The 26914-nt window shown below is 40.3% G+C and overlaps 2 protein-coding genes across 6 annotated transcripts in view; one reads left to right on the top strand and one right to left on the bottom strand.

Annotated features, from left to right (window-relative positions):
• CUNH17orf50 (chromosome unknown C17orf50 homolog) overlaps positions 1 to 2295 on the bottom strand; it is a 29824-nt gene extending 27529 nt beyond the window's left edge. For all 5 annotated transcript variants that reach the window (XR_003571289.1, XR_003571286.1, XR_003571287.1 and 2 more), the window contains exon 1: positions 2191 to 2295. The gene's annotated coding sequence lies outside the window, so the exon portion shown is untranslated. The remainder of the gene's footprint in view (positions 1 to 2190) is intronic.
• Positions 1 to 23775, top strand: part of LOC114057715 (vesicle-associated membrane protein 2-like) — a 43824-nt gene extending 20049 nt beyond the window's left edge. The window contains exons 2-5 of the mRNA XM_027884356.1: positions 14680 to 14794; positions 18153 to 18311; positions 20286 to 20337; positions 22501 to 23775. Coding sequence (XP_027740157.1) covers positions 14680 to 14794; positions 18153 to 18311; positions 20286 to 20337; positions 22501 to 22517 — 343 coding nt within the window. The 3' untranslated portion in view covers positions 22518 to 23775. The remainder of the gene's footprint in view (positions 1 to 14679; positions 14795 to 18152; positions 18312 to 20285; positions 20338 to 22500) is intronic.
• The last annotated feature ends 3139 nt before the right edge of the window (positions 23776 to 26914 follow it).

Here is a 26914-nt window from a genome sequence, read left to right on the forward strand (position 1 = left end):
ATCTCATTAAATGTTAGTCAGAATCTTAGTAAGGAAAAAATGCTTAGCAGAAAGTGTTAGAGGGTTTGTTATTGTTGTGGTATTGTTTAGGAAGGTTGTTTATAGAAGTGAGGTATTGCCATAAAACATAGTTATGCGGTGTCAGGACATCAATAAGCACTTACAGCCTGTTCTCTCATGCTGGTTTGAAGCTGGGCAGAAGCACTGCTGTTAATCCACACATGCACAGATGGTGCATTACATCTAATGGCTGCTGGTAAGCACGTGAATGCAACACAATGGCTGCAACCAGTAAGAACTTGCATTTATTCCTAAAAAGTTGTGGTACTTTGCAGTAACTCAGATGTCCTGGTATTTGTGATGTCCTAATTCTGCAGAAAACTTACTGGAGGGAAGCTGTGAATTTGGTAGAACTTCACCCAAAGAAGATTATAGCAGAATGCAAGAGTGGAGTAAACAACCAGACAGGTGCTCCATAAGATGGATCAACTTTGTTTCACCACATTTACTCCCCTGTGTGAGCACAAAGTAAAAAATAAACTTGCTATAACCATGCTTGGTTGGATGAGTGTTAGTGAGGCTGTGATAATTACCAGTTCATTATTGGAAGCTGAATGCTGCTCTTTTAACTCCTAAAAGATTTGAGACTCTCTGATGGTGTTTAGTGACTATATAAACAGTATAGGAGCAAAAGAAAACCTCGAAAATTAGCAATGCTGCAGAAGGTGAGACTGTTAACAAAATTATTTCTTCTGTAAATTAAAGATTATATTTTACTTACAGGTGTAACTTGGATGTAGCAGTGTGGAGAGATTACCATAATCACCAAATATATACTTTATCTGAATTTGATTTAGCAGACATTGATAAAAAACCAAATTAATTCAGGTAAAAGTTGTTTTTTTTTCAAATGAACTGCAGCTTGAAACACACACTAAGGCCAAAATGTCATTAAATGACTTATTGTGTTGTGTAGCTATATTATTTCATAGTTTAGTTTCTTAAACCATTACAAGTTTTTTGAATCATATCAAGGATTGGTTTGTTTATGTTCCAGTTTTTTATTTGAAATTTAGCCTTCATTTAGCCATTTAAATTGATAACCTACTAATCTTAGACCAGGATGTTTTTGTTTTCAGGACACTGGAGAATGATCTGATGTCAAGCATCTCTCGCTGAGCCCTGATGGTCATGTACACTCATGTATACACATTTGTAGAATTAGTCAGGCTCTTAAATAGAATAACAAAGTCTTGTGTTAGTAACTGTTATGATTTTGTAGTGCATCAATACTCACAGTTTATTATTTCTTTCACTTTTTGATTTGGAATTGCCTGTGAGAAGTCTGAGCATCTAACAGGTTTTATTTTTAATAATGTGAAAGTAATCTCAGAACTGCTATTCGGCGTATTACTCACCAGCTGATAGTTGTTTTTACTTGAAATCTGGAAAAATGGAAATGTGGTCTGTACATTTAGGCTGAATTAATTCTGTAATTTTTTCTTCCATTTGAAATTCTGAAATCAGGCTTCAAAATCTGTTTTCCCAATAACACTGTAGTTTGTCTTTCTGATAGTTCTTGTCTCAGTTCATTTAAATATTCCAAGACAGCAGGTACTGCAAATTTGAATATTTTTATGAGTATATTATAAATTGTTTTTATCAAGTTCGTGCTAATTAAGACTAGGAAACTGAATCAACTCAGTTATAAAGAGAATAGGCAATGAACAGGTTAAAATGTACTTTGTGAAAGGTCTCATAGACACTTTCGTAGAGCAGGTTTGGTTTGTACCAAACTCTAGGAAGGAAAACACTTCTGTTCATTTCTGTACTCAATTTCTCTGTGGATATTCAGCCACTCTAGGACTTTATGGATAACCTGAAGAGCTTCCTTCTAAGGTTTCATGCAGGCACCAAGATTCTTCATATTCACGAGTCACAGCTCTTTCTTTTGTAGACTCTGTGGTGTCTCAGCTGATTCACGACTGAGGGGTCTGTGCTGCAGATAAGCTTTGGGCAGTCCTCATTAGGGGCCCCACCAGTAAGTCCTGCAAAGCATACTGTGAGGATTAATGGCTCTGCCTGGTGCCCTAGGAGTTTTTACTGAGATAACAGTGATAAATGAACCATCAAAATGGCTGATACAAATACTGCTGGGAAAATAATCGGACAAGGCTGAGGCACACAAACCTGTATCAGATCTGAAGTAGAAGTGAATCCTCCCTGGAGATACGGGAGTGGTCCAGATAAACTCCTGAGTCCTTTGCCAGATAAATTTTCTCTTTTCCGTTATTCTGTTAAAGGGGAAAAAAAAAAAGAAAACTAAAAACTCAGTCAGAAGGAAGCCTGGTTTTGAGATACGCTCCCAGTTATGTCAAAATCTCTTGCTTACATTGGGAACTGACTGACCTTGTGTGGTTCCCAAAATTTTTTACTATCAGTCCAAAGCACAAGGATTTCATATTACGATCTAAATAAAATCTAATTTAATTAATGTTTAATTAACTTTAAGGGAATACCCTATTGGTGTGGAATACTTAGTGTCATATGTCACCTTTGCATCTAACATACAGCAGTGTTCTTTGTAGGCTCGCATATCTGCCTGTGAGAATTATAAGGCATGACTTACAATTATATGTTTTTAAAGCACTTACAATATATTAAGTTTTGCTGCATTCAGTGATCACTTTGGCTTTCTGGAAGCACAGTGGCTCTGGGCTGTGCATTGTCAGGTCACTAATCTCCATCCTGCACTCAGCCCATCAGCCATATGAGAGTGACTCATTCTCTGCAAACCTCCTGTTGCTCAGGAGCTGTTTGTAATGTGAAAGAGAGTTGGGAAAGTAGTGGTGAGGTAAGAGGAAAAGGGCTGAGAGGCAGAGTGCTCCTGGCTGCCTAAAAGGAACTTGTGAATGAGGGCATTATTTGACCATCTAATTGGGGAGAATTTTTTCTGTTTCCTCACAAGTCCAAGGCAGATGAATTTACATGTTCTGCTGCTCCCTATTGTCAGCAGTATCTAGGAAAGTTACTCATGTGTGGGCCTTTATTGTGTGCATTTATTTACTTAACACGATGGTACCACTTTCTCTTTTTAAATACCACTTGGTTACCAAGGGAACTGGTTACAGCCCTGCACACTTTCCCTCTGCTTGGCATGTGTGCCATACACAAGGTTCCCAGTAGTGTTCCAGGAACTGGATGTCTGAGCCTGTAGAGCCAAGACTGCATCACAGCACTGCACCAGCCTGATGGTTCAAATGCAAAAGGACAGGGGAGCTAAAAGGACTTGTAATAAAAAAGTAATAGCTCTATCAGTGCATTGAATCTTGCTATAGGTAGGCTGAATTTATCGTGGACAGGTGGATTTAATTCCCAGTATTTAGTTGGGGCAGCTGCAGAAAGTTATTTAGCTTTTTTATGGAAACAAAATGCACGAATAACATTTGCTTCCAACCTCAAGTTAGAATCCGAATTGTAATAGCAGGAGGTAACGCTTTGCCCTTCAAGGGATGTAACACAGATGGGAAGACTGAGAGAGCTGGAAGAGTAGCTCTGAGGGCAGGGAATGCTATGGGAATGCTTCAGTGATCTGACTTCTCTTTTGTTTATATAAACTGGACTTCATGGGTGATTGTAAATGGCTTGCTTTGTCTCAACTGAGATTCTCACCTGTCCTTCTCTCTTGAATAACATATGGACGGTTCAAATTTTTATTCTTTGACTCTTAAAGCATAACAGGTTTAAATCTCAAACATTTCTTCTCAATCCTAATGACTTTTTTGATTTAAAAAAAACCATGAGGAGCTAGTGGTTACTTCTAAAGTATTGTAAAAAAAATTAATTTCCAAGTTTCAGATGAATGTTAAGCAAAATAGCAATACTCAGAGAGGAGACAGTTTCCATTTATCTGGAGAACCCCAAGGGCTGCTTATAGTGGTGCAACTCACAACAGATTTTCAGCAAAGTGTTTAAGCATTTCCACAAACAGCAAAAGGCACTCTCCTGAGTGTTAACAATACTGAAAGATAGAACCAGGATAAACTGATCTTTACTGAATTATTAGGTGCTTATGAATTTAGTTGGAGTGAAAAAAAAGCAAAATTAAAGTTCAGTTTCTGGACTGTAGCATTTCGCAAATATACAGGTGTGCACAACATTGATTTAAATACCTCAAATAAATTAGAAAATCAGATGCCACATCTCAGCCTCAGCATTGATCCACAGAGTATACCTGTGAGCTTCTAAAATCACACCAAGGGTTCTGGAATTGTGATCTAAACATAGGTCTTTGTGTAAAGCAAAGATGGTCATTCAAAAATATCAGAGTTTTCAGAGGAGGACAGATGGTAAGATAAGGTGGAAGCATAGCCTAAGGAGAAGCTACAAGGCTCTTGGTGATCCCATGAGGATGGGGAGTTTAGGAGAGATGATGGTGATGATATAGACAAATCTTATTTTACGTATTTGTGTGATTTTCTGTTAGTATCTAATGAATTTACATCATTTTGCTGAGTGATTTATTTGGCAGAATTGTCTCAAAGATCAATTCTTTAAAAGGTCTTTAAAACTCTGGTTTTGTTGTATTCAAAATGTTCTGGGGTTTTGTTTTTTTTTTTTCGTTCAATGAGAACTTGAAATGAGAAGTTTCCCTTTATTGCTTTAATGCATTTGATTGGTTAAATGGAATCTAGTTTTATTAATTGATGGATGTTGAAACTGGGGAGAAAATACACTGTGTGTGAATCATAAGACTGTGGGAAGGTGGAGCACCAGTGATAAGGATACAGTCACTTGTAAATGGGAGCTGTGTTTCATCTAAACTCTTCCAGAACTGAATAGGACATTTAGTGAGAAATAAGGATGAAAGTTTGGCTTTCTCTACAGGTAATTCTGCTGTTCTCTTATACTTGCACTGCTGTTTAAGTAATGAATAGGTGGGATAAAATATTCATTGCAGTTCTCTTGGCCAAGTAGTTAGAGAAAATTTAAGTTTAATAAGCCTCCTGATAATTAAACTCTAATATAAGTAAGGATGGTAAATATCCTATAAAGTTTAGTTGTGATGAAACAGCCACTGACTAGCAGTGGCATATATATAGCAAGGCTACAAAAATGTTTCACTGCTGATGGAAATGTAACTTTCAGCTGTTTTGTTGTTACTGTCTCTTCTTTTTAAAAAAGACTAAAAAAAATAAAAACCAAGAGCATTTTAATAGTTGATTTCCTTCTAAGTACAACAAGAGTGCTGGGAAATAATTTACAGGAAAGCCCCCAAGCCTCCTAGGTTTTAATTTGAGTCTTTTAAAAGACAGGCACAGAAAACATCCTTGACCCCAAAAATATTACTTAAAAGCACAGAAAGCATATCAACCTTAGCATTCTTTTGAGAGTCTTCACTTCTTCTCTGTATCAGAGGTAACTTTTAACTGACTCCAACCAGCAACAAATTATAGCAGTTTCTTCTACACCAGCACATGAGTCAGTGAGTAGGGGATGGCTGAGTCAAACTCTACCCTGATCTTTCCCTCCCACTCCCTGCCCAGCTGCTGCCTGTTTACACCTTAGGGTATATCCCATGAAACTGGAAGCCTACACAGAAAGTTAGAAATAGTGGATGCTCTTACTCCTGTGCATGAGAAACACAGGCCACGTCTGACCGTAATGTACCACATCAGCATGAACATCCAATACAGCTGCTCCTGTTCAGGGACTGTGCTTAAGGCTGGCCATTTCCACTCAACTCTGTCCTTAGGGATTGCTCTGGAGGTTGGAAAGAGAGGTTTGTGAATCTGGAATATCTGGCAGACCAGGATGTTTAACATCACTGGGCTTGTTCAAATGTACTCTGGCTTTAGAGTTCTGAATTTTGGAAATATTTCTCTAGCAACGTGTTTGGTATTTGTCTCTTTGCCCTACAGTTTGTCTTTAAGACATATTGTATTTCTTCTTTATCTTCCAAGAAGAGGGAAATGGCAGCAGTGATACTGTCTACCCTTTCAGTGTATTTATTGTTCTATTCTTGTTTCAGACATATCTCACTAAGGCACTGGGTACACCTTTGTTCTGTTAGGCTTCCTCTCTCCCACAGCCTGGTACACTTTGGTGATTTCTGCTTTAATCCAGTGTTGTGTTTGCAATCAGTTTTCTCTCTCCCTAATTTCAGATTGGTAACTTAGTACCAGAAAAATAAAGGTGTTGTGTTACTGAGGGTTTGATTTCCCTGCTGAATCTCTTCTTGGTTTGTTTTGGTTTGTTAGGTGTTTGCCATTCTTGGGCTGTTTTTTGTGTGTATGTATTTTTATGCCCAGTAAAACTAAACTAAAACTATAGTTTATAAACTAAAACTCCTTTAATAAATATTTGTAGGTAGAAAAATGCAACTCTTCCTGTGCTGGTCAGTCTTTGTGGTATTTTTCCAGGTGCGTAAGCTCAGTGTGCAAAACAGAGCTCTGGTAACTGGAAAAAGGTTGCTACTAATGCACCTTGCAAAGTCAAGAGCTCTCGGGGATGCAGCTGAAAACCACAGCTCAGATGGACCGCATTAAGATTAAAACACATAGGTCTAATGGAGCATGAGGAACTCCTGTAAGAGAAAATTCTGGTATTTATTTTGTAGCAGTATGCCCATTTACCTACACTAGGTTTAATCTCTATGGAACTGACTTGAAATGGTAACCTTTTGAGATAAAATCAGATCACAGAATTGATCTTTTTGGCAGTTTTATTGCCTTTAGCCCACATCATAACCTGGATACTCAAGGTTAACGTTGAAAAGCATAAACAAACTAAAAAGGAAAAAAAGAAAGCAGCTTGTATTCTTTCAGCTAATGAAAAGAAATGACTAAAAGAGCCTTAAACCTGCCAATTATGAAATCTTCTAAGAAGTGATAGAAGGTGCAGTCAGTACTGCCTAGGAACTAGGGATAACATTTCCTTTTAAAAATTGACTTTTAGTGTAATACAATGTTTTTTAGTATTAGTTTTAATATTTCTGTGTAGACATTTCACTGAAGATATTTTTTAGTTATTAACTATTATGCATATTTCACATAAAGGGTTTTCCACATTTTTTACTAAACTAATTTCTATCTGAAAGCAGCCTGATGCAAATTATGAATTTAAATAAGCAAAATTTAGAAACCATTAAATTACATTTATTTCTTTTTACAATATGATGTTAATGTCAATATCAATATTAAGAGTTTTTTATTATTACTAACACCTGTATTTGCTTTCATTCTATAATTTAAAAAACTCATCAATTTAGTGTAAAGATTACAGTTAGTTTCAAATCAGCAAATAATGAGAATCAACCCCTTTTACAGTGTATGTAGATTTTAAGTCCTTGTAGCTGTGAAAAAATATCTGTAATTTGATGCAAGATTACACAGATCTGTAGCTAATCTAATGCAGAGGTTGGTCAGGGGCAAAGTCCCCTGTGATCTGGCAGTAGGTTAGCAGAGGTCTCACGAGGTGCTGTGGGGCTGCCCCACGAGTGAACCAGCTCCAGTGGGTGCTCAGTAACGTGGAGCTCTTCCTTCCCTCTTGCAGTTTGTCCCAGAGAGACCTAATTTGCTGCTCTGCCCCCTGGGAAGAGATGGGGAATTCTCTTCACTGCTTTTGGAGAGGCAGGTGCTATGATGTAAAAAATTAAGCCCCATATCACGTTGTGGTAGAGCTGAGATTTGGTCAGTCTGGGTCAACGCAGTTCCTAAGTGCGGTTAAAGTAGCAGACTGAACTCTTTTAAGCGGGGCAGATGGGTTACAGGTTATAATGGTGACTGACTGCTTGGCTGTCTTCCTCACTGATTCCATACCACTTTGTTAAACCTTCCTTTGTCCAGTTAATGTGAAGATGAGGCTGGTCACCTGGGATCTCAAGGCTTGGCAGAACTGGTTTTTGTGTGCAGGTGGTTTTTGTGAATCAGTGATCTCTTAACAGTGGGGTACATTAGATCCTTGGCTTCTGTAATGGAGCTCTGAGGTTTAATTTGTGAATATAAAATGTGAACACTGACACCCTGAGTCATCTAAACCTTAATCATCTTTCAAGCAAATCTATGGACTACTCTGCAAAACATGAGCAGTGGTTAACACATGAAGCAATATCCCTGCACTGAGCTGACTTTATCTTAAGCCACAGACTTTGCAAAAGATGACAGAAAGGGGAAAGAAGGATCTAAAAAAATCTGTAGTGTTGGTATTTCAGAAAAGGAATCCTGCCTTGTGTTAGTTTTCTGACTACTCGAGTCTCCACAACTGGTTGTTCTGAAGGCTAAATTTTAAAGAAATTATGGAAATAATGTAACTCTTTCTAGAAAATTCTTATGTTTGTCACAAAAATAATCTGGCTGGACTAATTGGCCTGATTCAGAATTCAGGTGTTTGTGGCTTTGTAATCAATATTCATTTGGCTTGAATAGAAGATACTGGAGAAGGTAAATCAGTTAGTCATTACTAACTTAACAAATGTTGATCAAACTAAAGATGATGTCATAAGGTTCCCCTCTTTTTCCTTAGTGTGCATATTTAGCACACCAGATGGTTAATGCAGTCATAATAAACTGGTGGGAATATTTAATTAAATGTGTTCCCAGGACATTAAATGTAGAGTATTATTCTTTGGCTGGTGATCAGAGTAAATATTTGGTAATGAGGGAGAGTCCTTGTAGAATATTGTTGGTAGTACATGAAAATCGCATTTGGGAACAGAAATGTCTTCAAAGCAGAACTTTCTTCACAAAATTAAGACACCTCAAATGCTAATTCCTTTTATACGTGGGGGTTTTTTTCCTACCACCAATTCACTATTACTCACTGCTACCCAATTATTACAAATAGCATGAGAAATCATTTGAAATTTGATAGTCATAGAATGGAATGAGCCTAAGTTTAAGTCTGTAGCCATTTACTTGTCAATAGTCACATTTATACTGAACACTGAAGTGCTCAGATAGAGCACTGAAAAGCACAGTTAAGAACAACATCTCTGTTCAAGCAGGGATGCTTCTCTTGTAGCGAAGGGAGCCTTCACTACAAGTGAAGTTTCTGCTCCCTCTGTGAGATCTGAGGGTTGAAAACATCTTTCTGTAGTCTGAAAATTCCCCCAGCCTCATTATGCAAATGTCCACTAGCCCTGCAGTGATACTTCCCTGTCAATGAGCTAATTATCTTCTCAGCCTAACCAGTTTTATGATATCATGGCTTTCTTTACTCCTATTGAACAGCTTTTTTTTATTCCCATGTGAAAGTGAGATGAGTAGAATGAAAACAAGGATAGACTCAGCCTATTAAAATAGGCTAGTTAATAACTGAAGGGAGGAAGATGAGCCAGAAAACTGAAATACCTATAATTATGTGGGCAATTGAACTAAAAAGCACATTCTCCTATTGAGTGCATATGTCTTGGAACTGGGAGGTCATGCTCTCTAGCCAGGGTTGTCTTTTGAACCTTACAGGCAGAGAACATCATTATCTACTTGTAAGAAGGATGAGAACCAAATTCTGAAGCAAATTTATTTTAAGCAGGTGTTAGAAGTTTCCCTAAACCTTTCCTGACAGAATTAGTGTGTGGTTTTAAAAGAGTAACAGGACCTGCCATCTGACACTATCCCATTTCACTATGGGAAACCCGAAGAATTTGGTAAGAGGTGCTGGGATGGATAGCTAAGGTCTCTTGATTTCAAGACACAAACATGACTCTCCACACACAACTGTGGTAGGCACGTGCTGTTAAGTTTGTGCAGTTAAGCACTCAAGTCTGGAAGGCCCAGGATCTTAAGTTTAAGTAGCGAAGGTATGTATTTCTTTGAGAGATGGCATGTGAGGAGGCTAGCACAGAATTCTACTCTGCCCAATTCAGTTAGACTGGATTTGGGTAGGACTGTGACAAACCTCATGTAGCCAAACTGATTGTTAAGAAAGGTTTTTTGCTCGTGTTGGCTAAACTGAGCTACTACAGAAATAAAACCCCATGGGGTAGAATCAGATTAACAGAAAACTGGGAACTAGCAAATTCCTCCAGAACGCAGAAGACTCTACGTATTATCAGGAAAAGTCCCCCTTTTCAAATTAGCAGTGGGAAAATTGGTTTAGCTGTTACTGCACAGGAATAAACAAAGCAAGTTCAGAACTAACAGCAGACCCCAGGGCTACAGAGCTCTTTTATTTCCTTGGAGATCCTCCCTACCTCAAAGCTTTCCACTGCGTCTCAATTCACAGATGAACACTCTCGGCACCAGGGACGATGGGAGGGAGGTTTGTTTTCACAGCTACTCTTACGTCCAGGATCTCCACTGACATCCTTAGTCACTGAAAAAAATGTATGAATTTGCATTTGTAGCTAATTTTAATAATTGTTTTAGAGTTAAATCTCAAGAGTACAAAGCTATGGAAGTGTTCTGATTTATTTTACAGTTAAACAGGGGTTTTTGGTGTATTTTTCAAATTCCTTTGAAACCGTAGACTGTCAAACTCCACTTACACAGTGAAGCCCAAATGGGTTAGATGCCTTTTGAAGGGATCCACATGGAAGAATGGTGTCTTCAATATACGTAAGTTGCAACAGTAAATATTTACTACATAAATATGACATGTGAACAGTAAAAAAAAAAAAAGGAAGACAAGCAGTAAAATGTTGTTTTATTTGAAGAACAGCGAAAGGGTTTGAGGAAAGAGGAAGCACACTGGGGTTCATAGAAAATTGCCTCCTTCATTTCACTTTTTGTAGGGTTCATTAGTCAACTCTGCTGCTGCATTGATGCACATGCAGTGCCCCTCCCCTGAGCTTTGCCAGCTGACACCAGCTAGAGCTGTCTGATGTAATTCTCACTTTCCTCATGCTATAAGCTTCAGCTGTGTTTCTCACTGTCTAAGTCTGAGGGGTAGAAAATAACTCTTGCTATCAGAAATAGGTTGTGAGCTTTCTCTCTAGTCAGTAGTTGAAGAAGAGAGTAGCAGAAGGATGGCAATGAAAAGGGCTGGGCTGCTTTGCCACAGGCTTTCTGTGCCACTGAGCAAGTCACTTAATCTCCCTGTACCTGTTTCCCAGCCATATGAGGGATAATAGCTTTTCCTTAGCTTACTGCAGTGTTGTTAGGATAAAGACTTTGAAGGGATTAGGTCCTGTAGCTGGAGGCTTTAGAAAGCACTTTGGATAAAAGAAGATGCTGAAAGCAGCCATGGGGGTCCCAATGTAAACTGTACCTAAGCCACAGTGGTGTCCTGGCATCCTCCTGGTGTTTGCATCATGCATCTCCCTTCCCCAGCCTGACTAAGAAAATGATTTCTCCTGTGTTGCTCACACACGTGAAGAAAAATGAAAGCATGTGTCAGGCAGTTTCCCAAAATATTAGATACACAATCATCTGCTGCTGAAATGCAAAACAGTAACACTGGATATCTCCACTTCTATCTTAATTAGAGTTGAAGCTCCCTTTAACTGTCAGAGCTAAGTAGTAAATTGCTTCCAGAATATCCAGGTGAGATGACAAATCTCTTAGTCACGATTTTGACTTACTAGTTTCAGGCCCAACTAGAAGAACTGAGGTTGTCTGACTCAGCTGAGACCATTTTGCTGAATCACTAGCATAGTCCCTCAGCGTTTCTTCCAAGGTGGCTGCATAGACACACAGGTCCAGCAGCTGCTTTCAGTCAGACGGCTCCTGTGCTAACTGAGGCAAAACCTGGCATTGTGGGAATTGAGGGTGTCACTAATGTTATACAAAGAACAACCCAGCTGCCCAGGCTCTGGGCAAGTGGTGCAGTTGTCCTGCAGTGAGTGTACTTGGCATTCTCCCAGAGTTTACTCCAGTGCTCTGACATCGCAGGGTGGCTGCCATTTAAGACTATTTGCTAGGGATTTATACTCTTTTTCACCAACAATAATAGAATTTTGTTCCCCTTTTAAAATTAATTTGACCTGTTCTTGGGAATGAAGATTCTCAAAATCAATTTTTTTCCTTTTCCTAACAATAAAAGTACAGAGGTCTGATGACTTAGGGGCCCGGTGATGGAGCTTTTATATAGATTTTTGCATTCTTTTGTAGGTCCCCAAAATCATGCCAGACTATGAAAAATTATATTTTAAAGTTGCGATGCTTCATGTATTTCAAAAGGAAGCTTCTCCAACATAGTCCTAATGTTTTGCATGAATTTCTTTCAGTAATGCTTCTGAGAAATTATAAGCTGATACAACATGGTACAGAGGCAATAACAGAAGAATTATATAAATGTAGGAAGAATTATGCAAATGCAGGTTGGAATTTCATTCAAGAATTTTTGTACTAAGGTATCACAGAGAATGTCTGTGCTTTCAAGTGATGGAGACCTTCAGTTCCTTTCTTTACTAGAAAACTTATGTTCAAAGACAGACTCTTAATGGAAGCTAGTATGGGACTGGAGCCACACTGGCACACTCTTTTGGGGAGTGAGTGTTCTGCTCATTGCTCTGACCCACAGGGCCCTGAGCGAGGCAGCTGCTGTTACTGTGTAAGGAGAGCACAACTCCAGAGACACAAGGTTTGGAAAGCACAGCTCTGCACTGCAGGCAGCACACAGCTGTGGTTACTCTTGAATTAGATTTTATGTATTTAATTAAGATGGGTATGTTAATTACAAGCTTGCTGTGCCTTAGCATAAAGATTGTCATCTCTCTTTGCTAGTTACAGTAACTCCTGCTGGATGATCAGGGCAGCTGTAAAAAGACACGGTTTTCCCCATCCGTTCCTCCCTTATGCAGGAAATGCCCCAGGAAATGCAATTGAAACCAAGTTAGATGGCAAGAAGGATGCTGGAAGAGAACAGACTAGGAAGTGTCTACTGTATGCCAAACCATTTTAAGGATAGATTGGTAGGGGCAAAAAAAGGATGACAGTTACTGGGCAGAAAAGGTACATGGCAGAACTTTGGAGTTATCTCCTAGCTTTGACCAAGAACACCTCTGCTTTTACAAACTGTGCTTACAGCAAACACATGTGACACTTCTCACCTGTTCTGTAGCCTTTAGGATGCCAACAGTGCACAGCTCAAGAGAGGAGCTCTCTTAACTTTTGTAGTAGTGTAAAAATCCTGCTTGTTTTGATTGGGAAAATGGCTGTTTACATCCTTAACTGCAAAGTTTTACAATTTCAATCTTAGCTCTGTTGTTGTACCAGGAGCTCCCTTTGAAGTTTTGATGCTCCAGGGAAATCTTGTTTTGCATTGTATGAGATATAGATTATAGTCAGATTCTGATCCTTTGCGACAGCTCAGAATAAATCCTGTTGGGATGCTGGCCCACAGCCATCAGTGGAATGATTCCATGGCAGGTGGCAGCAGCATCTGTTTTTTATGTTTTTAATAGGTGGGTCCTCAAATGATGAGCAAGTAGTGGACAACTCCATTTCTTTTCTTTCAACTAAACCTTGACAAGGACATTCTCACTTGCAGTTAAAAAGTGAAGTGTAAGTTACAGCAGAGCTGCAGGTCTGCAGACAGCTGCTCCACCTCTGGGAGCCTCTGAGCGTCAGTGTTATCCACAGGGATCTCAGCCCTCAGGCGATGCTGGCAAACTGAATTTTGCAAAGGTACCTTTGGGGAACTACTTTAGTGCCCCTCAGCCCTTTGACAGTGTATTAATGAGGCCATAATTCCAGCAGCATTAATCAGACCCCGGGATGTAAAAGGGAATGCTTCACAGAGAAACACTGTGTTCTCTCAGTCTGTCACTATGGGAAGGCATTGGTAATGTATGAGTGGGATTGGTGATACTTTTCAGTTCACATGCTTAGGGATTTCCTCTGCAGCTTCAGGAAAGGTTTTATTTCTCTGCAGGAACAAGTGACAGCGGTGTCTTGAAAGGAGGGGCAGGTTTCACAGGTAAAGTGTGGGTGTGAAAAATGGTGTTCAGGCCAGCAGGGTGATTTGTCTGCACTAACTCATACTCTGAGACAGACCAGGTCTGTTCTTGGATTTTAAGGAACCTTTGTTTTGTCTTTTGTTATAGAGCAAGCTGGGGAAAGCCAGTGTTGATGCTTGAGAAAAGAGCTGATGTGCAGGGATCAGGGCTCTGTTCACAGCATTGCTGCAAATATTCATCCAGGATCTATGGCAGATGCTCAAGCCTGGCCAGCTGCTCTGGTGGCATTTGGTGACCACCAATGCCAGAGATGACTAACCCCACACTATGTGCAATTCTCTCCCCATTTTCTCCTCTATTTCTTTCTCCTCCCCTTTTGTTTGTCTTTACTTAGTTAACTTCCAGCCAAACACAAGGAGCAGGGGAGTGCTTTACTCAGCACACTGAGAAGTAATACAGGGTCACAGCCCTGGCTCCTACAGCATTAACACAAAATGCTAAGTGTGTTTCCTTAGTGGGACATAAGCTCTGCCCTGCCAGTCAGGCCTGTGATCAGTTTGGCCATGGGCCTAACTTATGGCGGATACTCTGAATTGTTTGCTGTTTTGAAAGACAGCAAGGGAGGGGAAGAGTTTGATATAGTCCTATTAAGAAACAGTGTAAACACTGTGGTATGAGAAGGAATTGAACAGGAGGGTTGTGATCCAGGAATGGAAAACATGGGTTAAAAGAATGGCAATGTTCTTTTAAGAAACAGGTACTTTTTACTTGATCCAGGAAAGGGATAGTGAACAAGTAAAGATGGTCTCAGTCACTTATATTCTCTGGTTTTGATGTAGGTCTGCTCCAGCTCCTACCCAAGGTCCCACCAGTGCTGGGGCTGCAGGGCCTCCTCCTGCTACCAATGTGTCAAGCAACAAACGGCTGCAGCAGACACAAGCCCAGGTGGATGAGGTAAGTGGCTTCAAGTGATTTGTTGCTCCTCACAGGAGTGTTGCTATGGTTGTTTTTTAAGATGCTTTTCTCCATGATCAGCAACACTCGTCTGAAGGCAGTGGATCTGGGAAATGAGGATTATCAAAGGATGGCATTTGTGAGAAGCAGACAGTACAAGTGAGATTCTGAGTATAAACATCCTTGTACCAGGAACACTTCTGCAGAATTAATGTGGGCATTGGTGCCAATTTGGGAATTCCTCCCAGTCAGTCAGGCTAGGAGGAAATATCATAGTGGAACCAGCTCTTTTAAGATGTTCCTGAAGGTTAGACACCAATCTCACAGACTGTTTCACAGAGACAGACCTTTGACTTCTCAGAGGTAGATTAAAGCCACGAGAATTGTGCAGCTGAGGCCTGTGTTAATTAGCCAGAGCTCTACTGATTAATCATCGCAATTTATCCCTGAAGAAAGGCACCCACACATGATGTCATAATAGCATCTTTAACAAATCCCCACTCCTTTTGTTGGTCTTGGAGGACCATCTGGCTGTTCCAGCTGGGATCCTTAAATTCCTGCAGCACCTCGGCTGTAATGCCAGTGCCCATCCCACTGCTGTGGTGATGGGAACAGGTGAACATCCCACTGCTCATCGGTGCAGTCCTTGAGCATTCCCCCAGTGCAGGAGCAGCTGTATCATCCTTGCACACCTGCTGTGCAGATTTGTGTGCTGGGTATTAAGGAAAGAATTTTGTTAAAGCCCTGCAAAGCCTTAAGTAACTAATTGCTTACTGGTCATGGGGAAGTGGCCAGGGCTTGTGTGATTCTTTTTTGCAAATTTAATAAAATACACATTAGGAAACATGTATTTACATGCATAAAGGCCTCTATTTTCAAAAGCCTCATGTATGCTCTAAAGGTAGTAGAGAAGACCTCACAATATCCAACTCAAATGCATTACTTAAGATGAATTAAATACACCTGTCAAAATGGGCTTTGTCTTTTTTGAGAACTTTTTCTTTGCTGAAGAACTGAAACAGGGACTTTCTGGCCTTTTAATTGCTGATGATGCTCCAAGCTGTTCACTAGAACATCCTCTGGCTGCAGAAGTGTCTAGACCAGGTTCTCTCATTGTCACTGATTTTCACATCACACTCACTTCACTGATGTTAGTGGAGTGTCTCTTCCAGTGGGGAACAGAATATTACATTTTAGCTTTTGTCATGGGTCAGAATGATGAAATAAACTTTCTTGTCCTGAACATGTTACATCATAGTGGTGCTGTAATTATGAGCATCAGCAAAAGTAATTTTCCCTAAAAGATAAAAAATAATTGCTATTTATTGTCTAAAAATGAGCGATGCCTGTCAGATACATTGGGCTCTCCAAGCAGATCAGTGGAGATGGCTCCAGTGAGGCTTTTTGTTTAAGTTACTCTGTCTTCTGAGACTTTTGACTCAGACCCATGCAAATTGGTCTTCTTGAAAGGCATGATGACATAATTTTGGCAGCAACTCTCACCCCGTATGAAGGGATTAGGATTTGAGGCTTATGTGGGTGACATTCAGGATCCATGGGTTTTTTGCCTCCCCTTTGAGAGGGAGGCTGCAGTTGGTATGGGGTTTGAGTTGACAGCACGTGGTCAGCAGATCCTTGTTTAACAGGGCAATCACAGTATAAGAGCAGCCAAGGTAGAAAAACGCCACTGGGCTTTCAGTCCCTTGAAGTCACTGGAGTGAAGCTGGTTTATAATACCTGAGGATCCGATCTGTAAACGTTGCTTGGAGCTTCCTAGATATTTCCTGTCTTTTATTTCCATGTCTTGAGGGAAAGTCATCTCTAGGTGGCACCAGACACCACGGAGGAGTGCGGCACACCCAGCCTGAGATCGCAGTACCATTGCCACTGTGCTTCGGAGAATATTCTTGGTGTTAATAAAATGACTGACATTTTTAATGCTGTGTCGGTGCCGACACTGTATTGCAGCTATGTCCACGCTGGGTTTTCCCCTTTGATTTCTCTAGACATCTTCTAAGGCCCAGATCATGGTTTTATTCTAGACAAACATTTATTTATTTGACAAAAATGCAATCTCATCTTAGACAAGTGTTCACTGCAGTGAGGTTAGATTCACTAAATAGTTATGGGCAAAAAAAAAAAATAATTGAGAGAACAGGTAGCAAATAGTACAGTATTTGGTTCAGCATTTTCAAATAGTTCAAAATTTTCACTACAAATCATTGTACCAAGAGAAAATTCAGCAAAGCACTAACTGAGAAATTAATACAGTTTGTTTTTTAATTTGATATGAAGTTAAATGCTTGGAAGATTTTGGTTTGGAAAAGCAAGTAAGAAAATTTGGATTGACCAAAACATTTGATTTTGTTTTAGGTTTAGTAGAAAAGTGAAACAAAACTTTTGAGTTTTCAAACAGCATTTAACCCTCTGCTAGTCCTTTCAAAGTTTCGCTACCAGTTTTCATCTCACTGTATTTGAATAATGTATCTTTTAAATTCTGGATTTTTGCAGGTAATAGTTAAATTATATTAAATAAAAACAACATGGAATTCCTTATTACAGAATACAAGAAGTAATAGAGCATCAGACCTATTCACTGCTAGGATGACTGGACACAACTTTACTGAGATTGTTATACTGTCTAAAATTTGCATTATGATGAATTTCTAAAGGATTTCCATTTAGAGTTATTGGCTTGCTAGAAGAGGATTTTCATCTAACTCAGTGTATAAAATATTGTGTCCTGGATGTGCATGCTTTGTTTGCTGAGGCTGGCCAATGAGGTGGCATGAGCTCCCTGCTACACTTCAGGTAAAATATTCTCCTCCTCTGCTTTCAAGCAGGACTTCAAATTATGGCTGGGAAATCATCTTGCCTGAAAGATCTGCAAAATGAGTAAATTCCTTGGTGAGGAAATGCATACAGTTCCCTTTAGAGTGGCCTTTATCTAGCCAATTTCACTAGTTCAGGTAAGGAAGATATTAAATATATAAGGAAAATACTGGCTTGTTCTTAGTGAAGTCAAACAGATTGTAGTACAGAGGGACTGGTCTCCATCAGGTTTTGTATCTATAGTTGTTAGCCAAGAGAAATCAAAATCAAAATGAATCTGACTCTGGTATTTCATGATGTCTCTATATTTCCCAGTTAAGGGCACCTGAGCAGTGTAGCTGTGCTCATCCTGTGCTCACTGTTGTTTCCATTGGCAGAGGCTTTGAGGCACTGCCCAGTAATTGCCACCACATATAATGGCAAACGGCCCGTTTTGGTGTGATCTGTCACATTCCGGGGGGTGAACACTCAGGTGACCTTCAGCTTTTTTGTGTGTGCAATCTTATGTGAGGCTGTGCCCTTGCAGGTGGTCGACATCATGAGGATGAATGTGGACAAGGTGCTAGAGAGAGACCAGAAGCTTTCAGAGCTTGACAACCGGGCAGATGCCTTGCAAGCAGGTGCCTCACAGTTTGAAACCAGTGCAGCCAAACTGAAGAGAAAATACTGGTGGAAAAATTGCAAGGTAAGAATATAAATTCTTGTTGAGATTCACTTCATGGCAGGAATTACTTTCACTTGCATTTAATTCATTTGCCTGCAGGATGGAATCTCTGAGTCATCTCTTTTTGTCAAGGGGAGATAGATGTGCCTTGCCCTCTGGGCCCCATAAGTCAAGCAATTTTGATCTTTATTGGACCCTAAAAATTCTGCAGTATATAAAATGTAGATACAAATTGTGATGCTTCAGTCAGTGCCTGCAGATAGGGATGGGAAAGCATTCTATGTCAGTTCATGTTCCCTGTGTGAATCACAAAACCTGAGCAGGTGCAGTGAATTCTAGTAATGGGAGAAAAGAAGCCTTGTCCTTATGGGAGATCATCAACCTCTGGATCTTCTGTTAGAATAGTAAATCAAATTAAAAAAAAAAAACAACAAACCAACTTGGCTTCACAAACTGCTGTGAGAAGTAAGGAAATTACAGTATTTTATAAAGAGGGGCCAATTAGGATAGAGCAGGACTTTTTGCTGTCTTCAAAGTCTTAGCCTTTCCCAAGAGCAGAGGGAATCTCACTTTCCCTTGCTTTTTCAGATCTCCTCCAGTATTTGTGTTTCCTGGACCCAGACACTTCAGCTCCTCTTACTCATCCGAGATCCCATACCCCTGCTTCTTTCTACTCACGCACCACCAACATGAACACTGTGACAAAATTTCAGCTCCATTTCCATTTCTCTTCAATCTTTGCTGGTGACTACTCATGTCCACCCACATAAAACCACCTTTTCCCAAGGGAGAATCCCACATATATACCTCGCCAGTCTGTTGTCTGCTTTGTCTCTTCAATCTACAGTGCTATAAAATATAAAACAAGGCAAAATATTCTGGGTAAACTACATGCACAAACACTCCAGGAATAAGAGGAGAAGGTTAGAAGTTGAACTGAGCAGTTCCTCTGGGCCTCTTCTACCTGCTGCCAGTGCAGGAAGCAGGGCTTCTGGCAGCTCCAGGCACAGATTGTGAGTTAGATTCACCCATGTGACTGCAGTGACCACAGTGACCTACACTACACTAGACCTTCAAACCTACCCTCATTCTCCTTTCCTCATTGTCCCTTCTTGCTTTACCCTGACAAACAGAATCTCCCTGTCCTTCCTCTGGCTCACAAACTCTGGAAGGAGAGGGAAGTAGTGAAAAAAAAAATCTCCTGCAAGCCAATGGCTGGCTCTGCCTTTCAGACTTGTTAGGAGGAATGGAGGCCTTGATTTGCCAGGCCTAGGTTTGTTGTTTTTCAGTCTTTCCATTCTCACTGGGGTAATAATGGCACCTGGACTGCAGCATCCCTGGTGGCCTCGTCAGCATTCAGCAAGTCTCGTGTGGGGACCTCTACCCTGCACAGCTCAGTGCTGGTGAGGTCCTTGGACAGCTGCCTCTGTACCTACTCCTGTGGGAGCAGACTTCTGCTTTGCAATGAGCTATTTCCAGGAGAATGTGCTGGAAACCGTGCTGGTTAGCACGGGCTTCCTCTCCCAACAGCACAGGAACACAGAGCAGCACCAATAGCTGGGAGGCAGCAGACATCTCCAGCTGCCTCTGCACTGCCTTTGGGAACATGGGGAAGAGCAATCAAGTTATCCTGGTATAAAGTGGTACCTGCCATATGTGAATCCAGTCACTTAAATCACCTCTGGAGTTGTTTTACTTAGGAAATGTACTTTTTCTTTACTGCTGGAAATGGATGAAGTTGATCACTGCATCTTTAGCTGACAGGCAAGAACTGACTAGCTTTGAAAAGAAGCTGATGTCCACTGCTGGTGGTCAGCTGTTCTTAAAAATGACACTAACTCTGGGGCCTTAATAAGTCTGTTACAGTGACTCTTTTCAAGAATTAAAAGTATGAGGAAGGAGTCACCAAGTAAAAGTAAAGAAACTGAGGGGTTAATGTCTTTCATGTAAAAACCTGACTTTGTCTTTTTCTTTCCTATAACTTTCTTTTTCTAGATGATGATCATCCTTGGTGTAGTATGCGCAGTCATTCTCATTATAATTATAAGTGAGTAATTCATTTTCTCTTTCATTTGTGATCTCAATAGCTTGTGACTTAAGAAGTGTTGCTATATTAACAACCAAATCAAAACAAAAATATGGATATAAAATATTTAAACTGATTAATTTGTGAAATTTCCCTTCTAGTATCATGCTTTTATAGTGAGAATTACTGCAAACTCTCTGGACACATATAGGCAGGATTTGTTGACATTTAATGTTTTTTTATATTAGCATGTTACGTAACTTTCCCTAGGATTAAAGACTCTGCCTTTTTATGTTTTATATAAATTTTTATGCAGTCCAAAGAGAGCTTCCTTTCCTTACAATGAGTGCCACAGTCCTGGTGTTTTCTACTGAGAACAGTAATATTTGAATTACCTCATGCCTGTAAAAGGAGGGTGAAGCCCCACAGGCAAACAGGCATCTGATGAATTTTTTAGAAGTGTGTAGGTGCCTAGTTCCCACCAAATCAGCTGGAATTGGAGATGTTAGTGCTTCTGAAGATCCCTTTGTATCTTGAATGCCTAAAACATTGTTAAAAGATGGCCCAAAGTCTTACTGATTTATTTTCTCAAAAGATATCTCATTCCACACATTTGTTACAGGAAAGTTAGCTCTGAATGAATAATAGCAGTCGTGCTGGTTGGGACCCAGGGATCTTGTAATGACAGTAATTGAACATTTCATTTATGTAACCTCTGTGTTAGCAACAGCTGTTATGTGACATAACTGGAATATGGCATTAACTCCTAAGAGGAAGATTTCTTGAGTTAGACAATCCAGCTAGTAAACCAGAAGAGATTCACCAGCACTGTGATGTGAGTTAATTCCCAACTCTCAAATTACATGCTTGTATTCAGCGTGTTTCCATTTTCCTCTGTTGCTGCTCTAAAGAAGGCTTACAGAATCACCTGTAAACATGACTAAATGCAATGAGATACATGTGACAGTTTATTAGTCTTATGAATGCTGGCACCAGAGTGACCCAGAATAATTCTAGGGTTTCGTAACACTGATGCAGCAAGAACGGGAAATGGTTAGATATTAATTAACTATATTACCTGGGTACTCAAGGCAACTGGCTTCAAGGGAAAGACAGGCCTTTGGTCTGCAGTCTAGTGCAGCAACCTGGAAAGACAGATGTGCAGCCATTGAACTAACTGCCATGTATGTTATCATCACTGAGCATTGTGGGTATCTTAAGAAAGTAAAAAACAGTCCAGATAGCTCATAATTTCTCCTTAGAAGCTAAGGCTGAAATTACATATAAGTAATAATATAGTTTCCCTCCTGGTTTTAAATGTTGGATGCCTTTCCTGGTAAGTTAGGAAATGGCAGGTTTGACATGGGCCAGGTTGGGTTTAGGGCATTTAGTCACATACTTGAGTGTTACATCATTAAACCCAGGTCATGGCTCACCATAGTGAGATCTAGTGCAAGGTCAGTGAGGTTTAAATGTATCTGGACCTCAAGTTCTTTTTCCAGTCTATTTGATTCTTCTGTAATAGTGCCTAAAGGTTGCAGCTTCAGGAAGGACCCTGTGTATTGAACTCAATGCTGTATTTATTTACAGTAGCTCTCAAGGATGTTTAAATCCTACAGACATCAAGCATCCAAGCGCTGTCAGAGACAGCACCTGCCTGACTTTTCCAGTCCCTGATTTGAATGGGAACAGGATCACACCCTTCATGCAGGGCTGGCTATGGGTGCAGATGAACTGAGCTGTTCCTCATAGCAACAAGATACCATGTGTGGCAAAATGGCCCAAGCCAGGCTTCCCACCGTCCTGGGAGTGGGGCCCTGGAAAAGCAGGCACACAACCCATGGGATTGCAGGTGTTGCTGGAGCTGAGGATGGCAGCTAACATCAGTGTCTGTCCTTGCCCCTTCTATCTTTTTAGCCACAGTCTCCCCTGCTTTCCATTCCAGTTTCCCCTCCAAACTCCTTTTGACGTGGGAGGAGCATCCCCATTTCCCCTAGGAAGGAATACTGTGTGCAAGATGTGTCTGTCATGCTCTCTTAACTCAGATCTGCTAAAGATGTTTGCAATTCTCTGACATCGCACACTTCTGTAAGATAAAGCACAACAGTAATTCTGTAATAACTGTTGGGTTTTGTCTTTTTTTTTTTTTTCTTAATCTTTCTTTCCTTCTGCTTTGTTTCCCAGTTTATTTCTCCACTTGAAAAAACAAAGAAGGAAGACTTGGCACAACTTTGTTCATATCAACTGACAATATCAGTGTTCCTTTGTTGAACTCCGCTTTTTAATTCCTGGTGTCTTGGGATTTTTGCTTGTAATAACCCATAAGCATTCAGTGTGATGTATTTTGGAATTCTGTTGTTTCCACAAGAAACTGTACCAGCTAAATACTGCCAAGTAGTTCCATACACTGTCTTATCACTGTGTCTTAAAATGTGTATGCACTGACCTTCAGAAACTGTAGTATATGAAAAGCATCCTAAATCAACTCAGAATCAGAGAATACAGTTATGGGGAAGCTCCTGCTTAAAGGGACACTGTCAGGTGCATTGGACCCAAACCTAAGGTTGCAACAAACATTAGGGCCTTCTCAATCTGAGCACCTAAAGTTGGATGGCAAAATCCATTGTCAGATGTAACTTTTTGAGGAAGTATCTGCTACTCCCATTGAAGAGTGTGATACCTGCAAGTATTCATGAAAGATATCATATTTCAACTTAGCCAACCAAACACAGATTTTTTGAGATTAGTTGTAGTATCCAAGTCTAAAAACATTGCCTGAAGAAAATAAATAAGACTAGTTTATTATCTTCTATGGATTTAAATTTTTCCTTATGGGAAGCACCTTATGGTATTCCAAACAACCAAGATGGCCTCAATATGAAAGCCAGAAAGAAAACTGTATGACAACTAAAAAGCATTAGCTCGTACAATCTTGGCAAAGCCAAGTGAAATGCAAAATTGGTAACACAAGCATCGTCAATGACTAAGATACAGGCTCTTGCTAAAAACTCAAGGCACTGTTTGTCAGGCTTCATGGGACTCCTGTGAATGCCAAACCCCAATAGTTAGGCCCTGACTTGAAGCACATGAACAGCTTTGGTGATGTCTGTGGCTTCCCAGCACAGCTGTAGGAAGCTACCTCTGCACCGGTGTGCAGGAATGGTCCCCACTGGGAGGATCATTCAAAAATCAGGAAGAAGAAGGTATGGGGGAATAGTGGAGAGAGGCTGAGAAAGGGAAGGTGCCTAGCAAAGCTTTCCTGGAGAAGAGGAAGGCAAAGAAACACTGTTCAAAGTGGTGGTGTTAATAGGCTTTTAAAAATTGATTTTGTGTGTGTGTGTATAGTTCATAAATTATAGTCATCTTTGTAAAGTGCTCAGCTGAGATACCTATCATACTCAATAAGTTTAAACTAACATTTGATGTAACTAAAAGAAATATATTGTGGCTTGAGAGAAAGTTCTTGTATGCTTTTGTGAATTTCTTGGGGTTTTATCTTTTTAAAACACTGAATAGCTTAATCATAGTTAACCAAACTAAAAATGAATTATCAAATTTTGAGCCAGGCAATTCAGAAAGGGTCTTTTTAGGGTAACTCCTTCAGAATTTCTAAAAATAATTCATAGAATAAAAAAAATATTGGTGGTTTGGGGTTTTTTTGTCTGCAATTTAATTAGGCAATAGAAATGGTGATAGCAGTGTAAATATTTCCAACTTGGAGTCTCTCTCTTGACATGGTTTTAGATTAAAAAAATGGAGACCCAGACCAGTTTGTTGCAGCGAATCTAAATACAAGTTGTGCTTAAACAGATTTTTGCAGAGAGAATAAGTTGAAAGCTTTCAGTTGCATTTTTCCTTATGTATTTATTACTACATAGTCACATGCACTGTTTTGTATCATTAAGTAGCAAGTGGCCACAGTCCTAATGAAAGTGAATGTTCAAAGTTACTAATGCGCCGCTGGACTCCCTGGTATGCCCTGTTCACTTCAGTCCTTCAGTTGGGTGAGCACAGAAACAATTCTGAAATCCTGAAATTCTGCAATGGGCCAGACAGAAAACTTGGCTGTCATGAAGGGCCTGGCTCCCTGAGGTGACACAGCTGAGTACTGTGTATCACTGAGCCTTCACTGGAAAAGGAATAAGCCATCCAACTTCAGGAAACCTTTTAAACTACTAAGATAATTGGATAGCTGATATGAAAGAATTTTCTCCTAAGAGTGAGTCCTGCCACCCATACCCATGTTGAGCATGGCTTAATCCTCCCAGGGCTTCTCTACTGAAAGGACTCATGAGATGAAGACAGCTTTCCCCCAAGTTGGTACAATCAGTAAGGTTTCATGCTGATATTTAGAGCCTTAAGGTAGATGTTCCTTCTCCTCTGAGAGCCTGAACTGACCACTGAGATGATAGGGCTGCAAATACACCTCCTGAGTTTGAATCCTCTAGCTACAAAGATGCAAAGTTCCCAAATGAAACTGTGGTGAAAGTGCTACAAGGATGCAAAGCTTACATCCTCCTAGCTCATGTAGATGAAGAAAGTTAATAATCAAAGCGGGAGCTTTATGTGAGAGCGGAGGTGGCTGTGGGACGTGTACTCTCTCTCAAAACTGTAACTAATGGGGATGACTCCTAAACGTTAGTGAGAATTTGCAAGGAAGAATCCAGTCAAGAAACCTACCCTCTGGTGAGTTGTAAAATGTTTGTAAAGAGACTGTTTCCTCCTGTGTGCTAATGAAATATGCAAAATTAATATGTTTAATTCATTTAAGTTGATGCTCAATGTTTGCTACTAGTTGTGCTGTGGTGGTTGGTTGCATTTGGTAAGATAAACCACGTAACCTTTCTGATTCAGACCAGGGATCACGAACAAGGGTGCCCTTCCCTGAAACACAGACCCAGAGCTGAACTGCTCCTGCAGAGGGTTAAATGTTCACCATGGAGCATACGGTAATACAGGACTGTTCAGGGTCATAGGTTGTGCAACAGCATCCCATATGTGTAGACTGACACAGAGGACAATCTATATAAACACAGTTGGAGATCTTATTTGTGCTGAAGCCAGGATTGATTGCTTTCTACTCACTGCCTCTGCATTTAAAATATCTGTGCAGTGACAACTGCCTACCTGTAATAGTAAATTTTCCATGAAAAGTTTAGCTCAGTCTTGTTCAGTCAGCACCAATTAGAATTTCAGTTACTGGGTAGAATTTCAACTGCTGCCCTTCATCACTAAAAACTGCCCAGGCTCTCACCTTGGGCTGGTAAAAGGTCACAAAAAGGCTTCCTTTTAGTGACTCCCCAGCAAAACCTCAGGGGATAACAAGGCCCTTGGCTTCCCACTGCCCCTTTGGGGACTGAACTGAAGACTTCCCAGATTGGAAGCAATGCTTCTGATAGCTTTAGCCAGAGTTAGACATTGCTTCAGATTTGCATATTCCATCCTTATAAGAAGCACTCCCTGTGCTTTCTGGGCCACAGCTGTACATCTGGGATGCTGTACAGCATGAGCTGCCATTCAGACACAGCAGAGCTGGAAGGAGGTGGTTGGGAGCTGGTCAGTGCCTGCACCATGGCTGCTGTGTGGCTTGGCAATGATCCAATGTCAGCATCTGAGCTCGAGGATGTGCTGTTTGCATCTACTCTGCACAGGCTGGTGAGGTCCTGCTTGGGCATTACACCTTCTCTCTAATTTACCTTATCTTGCAGTAACAGAGATGTGGCTTTAAACCTACAGACATTGCTACACAGAACTTGGCAGGAGAACATAGTGTGGAACCCATACGAGGTACTTGACCTGGTTTTCACTTGACAACATTATGTAACAGCACAGTCAATCCAACATAGTCCAGCATAATCCAATACTATTAGAAGGAGGATGGGAGGATCTGATAAACATTCTGACTGTAACCTAGGGTCTGTAAGAGAAGAAGTGATTTAGAAATGTAGTCAGTTGTATTTTTAAAGCTGGCACTTTCATTGTGTGGGAACCTGCATAAGGTTAGCCCTGGAACAGTTCAGACAGGTAAAATAATTGACTTTTTTTCTTTTTAAATAGTGATCCATAGTAAGTGACTTAAACACTCACAATGATGGAAGAACAGGACAGTATTAGCTGTGCAAGGAATGAATCAGAACAGCCACAATCTGCTGGTTTTGTCTGAGTAGCAAGACTTTTTGAAATTCTACCATTTCTGTGTCTCATTTCTATCACTGCTCCTCTGACAGGGCCTCGCATAACTTTAATTTTATGAACAGATGGACTACTTCTTGTCTGGTTACAATGGATTTTAGCTCTTAAGAGCAAGTCCCTGACTTGACACCTGTATTAGGGCATACCTGCAGACTGGAGATGTACATCTACCACGAGAGACTCAAATTTCAGGAACTTTTAGAAGCTCAGATGTTACTCAACTCTCATATTTTACAGAGTGAATTTTTCTCTATTCCATGGGAGGTTAACTACAGAGTGGGAATATGCATAATCTATTATTTTTTTATGACAGCACCTTGATTGCACATGTTAGTGCCAGACCTTCACAAATAAACTAGAGAGCACTTGGGTATGATCCAGGATTTAGATCTCAATTCTGCTTCTC

Source organism: Empidonax traillii, unplaced genomic scaffold (genome assembly GCF_003031625.1).
Source record: "Empidonax traillii isolate 1590-97213 ecotype Southwest subspecies unplaced genomic scaffold, ASM303162v1 scaffold143:size1492093, whole genome shotgun sequence".
Classification (NCBI taxonomy): Eukaryota; Metazoa; Chordata; class Aves; order Passeriformes; family Tyrannidae; genus Empidonax; species Empidonax traillii.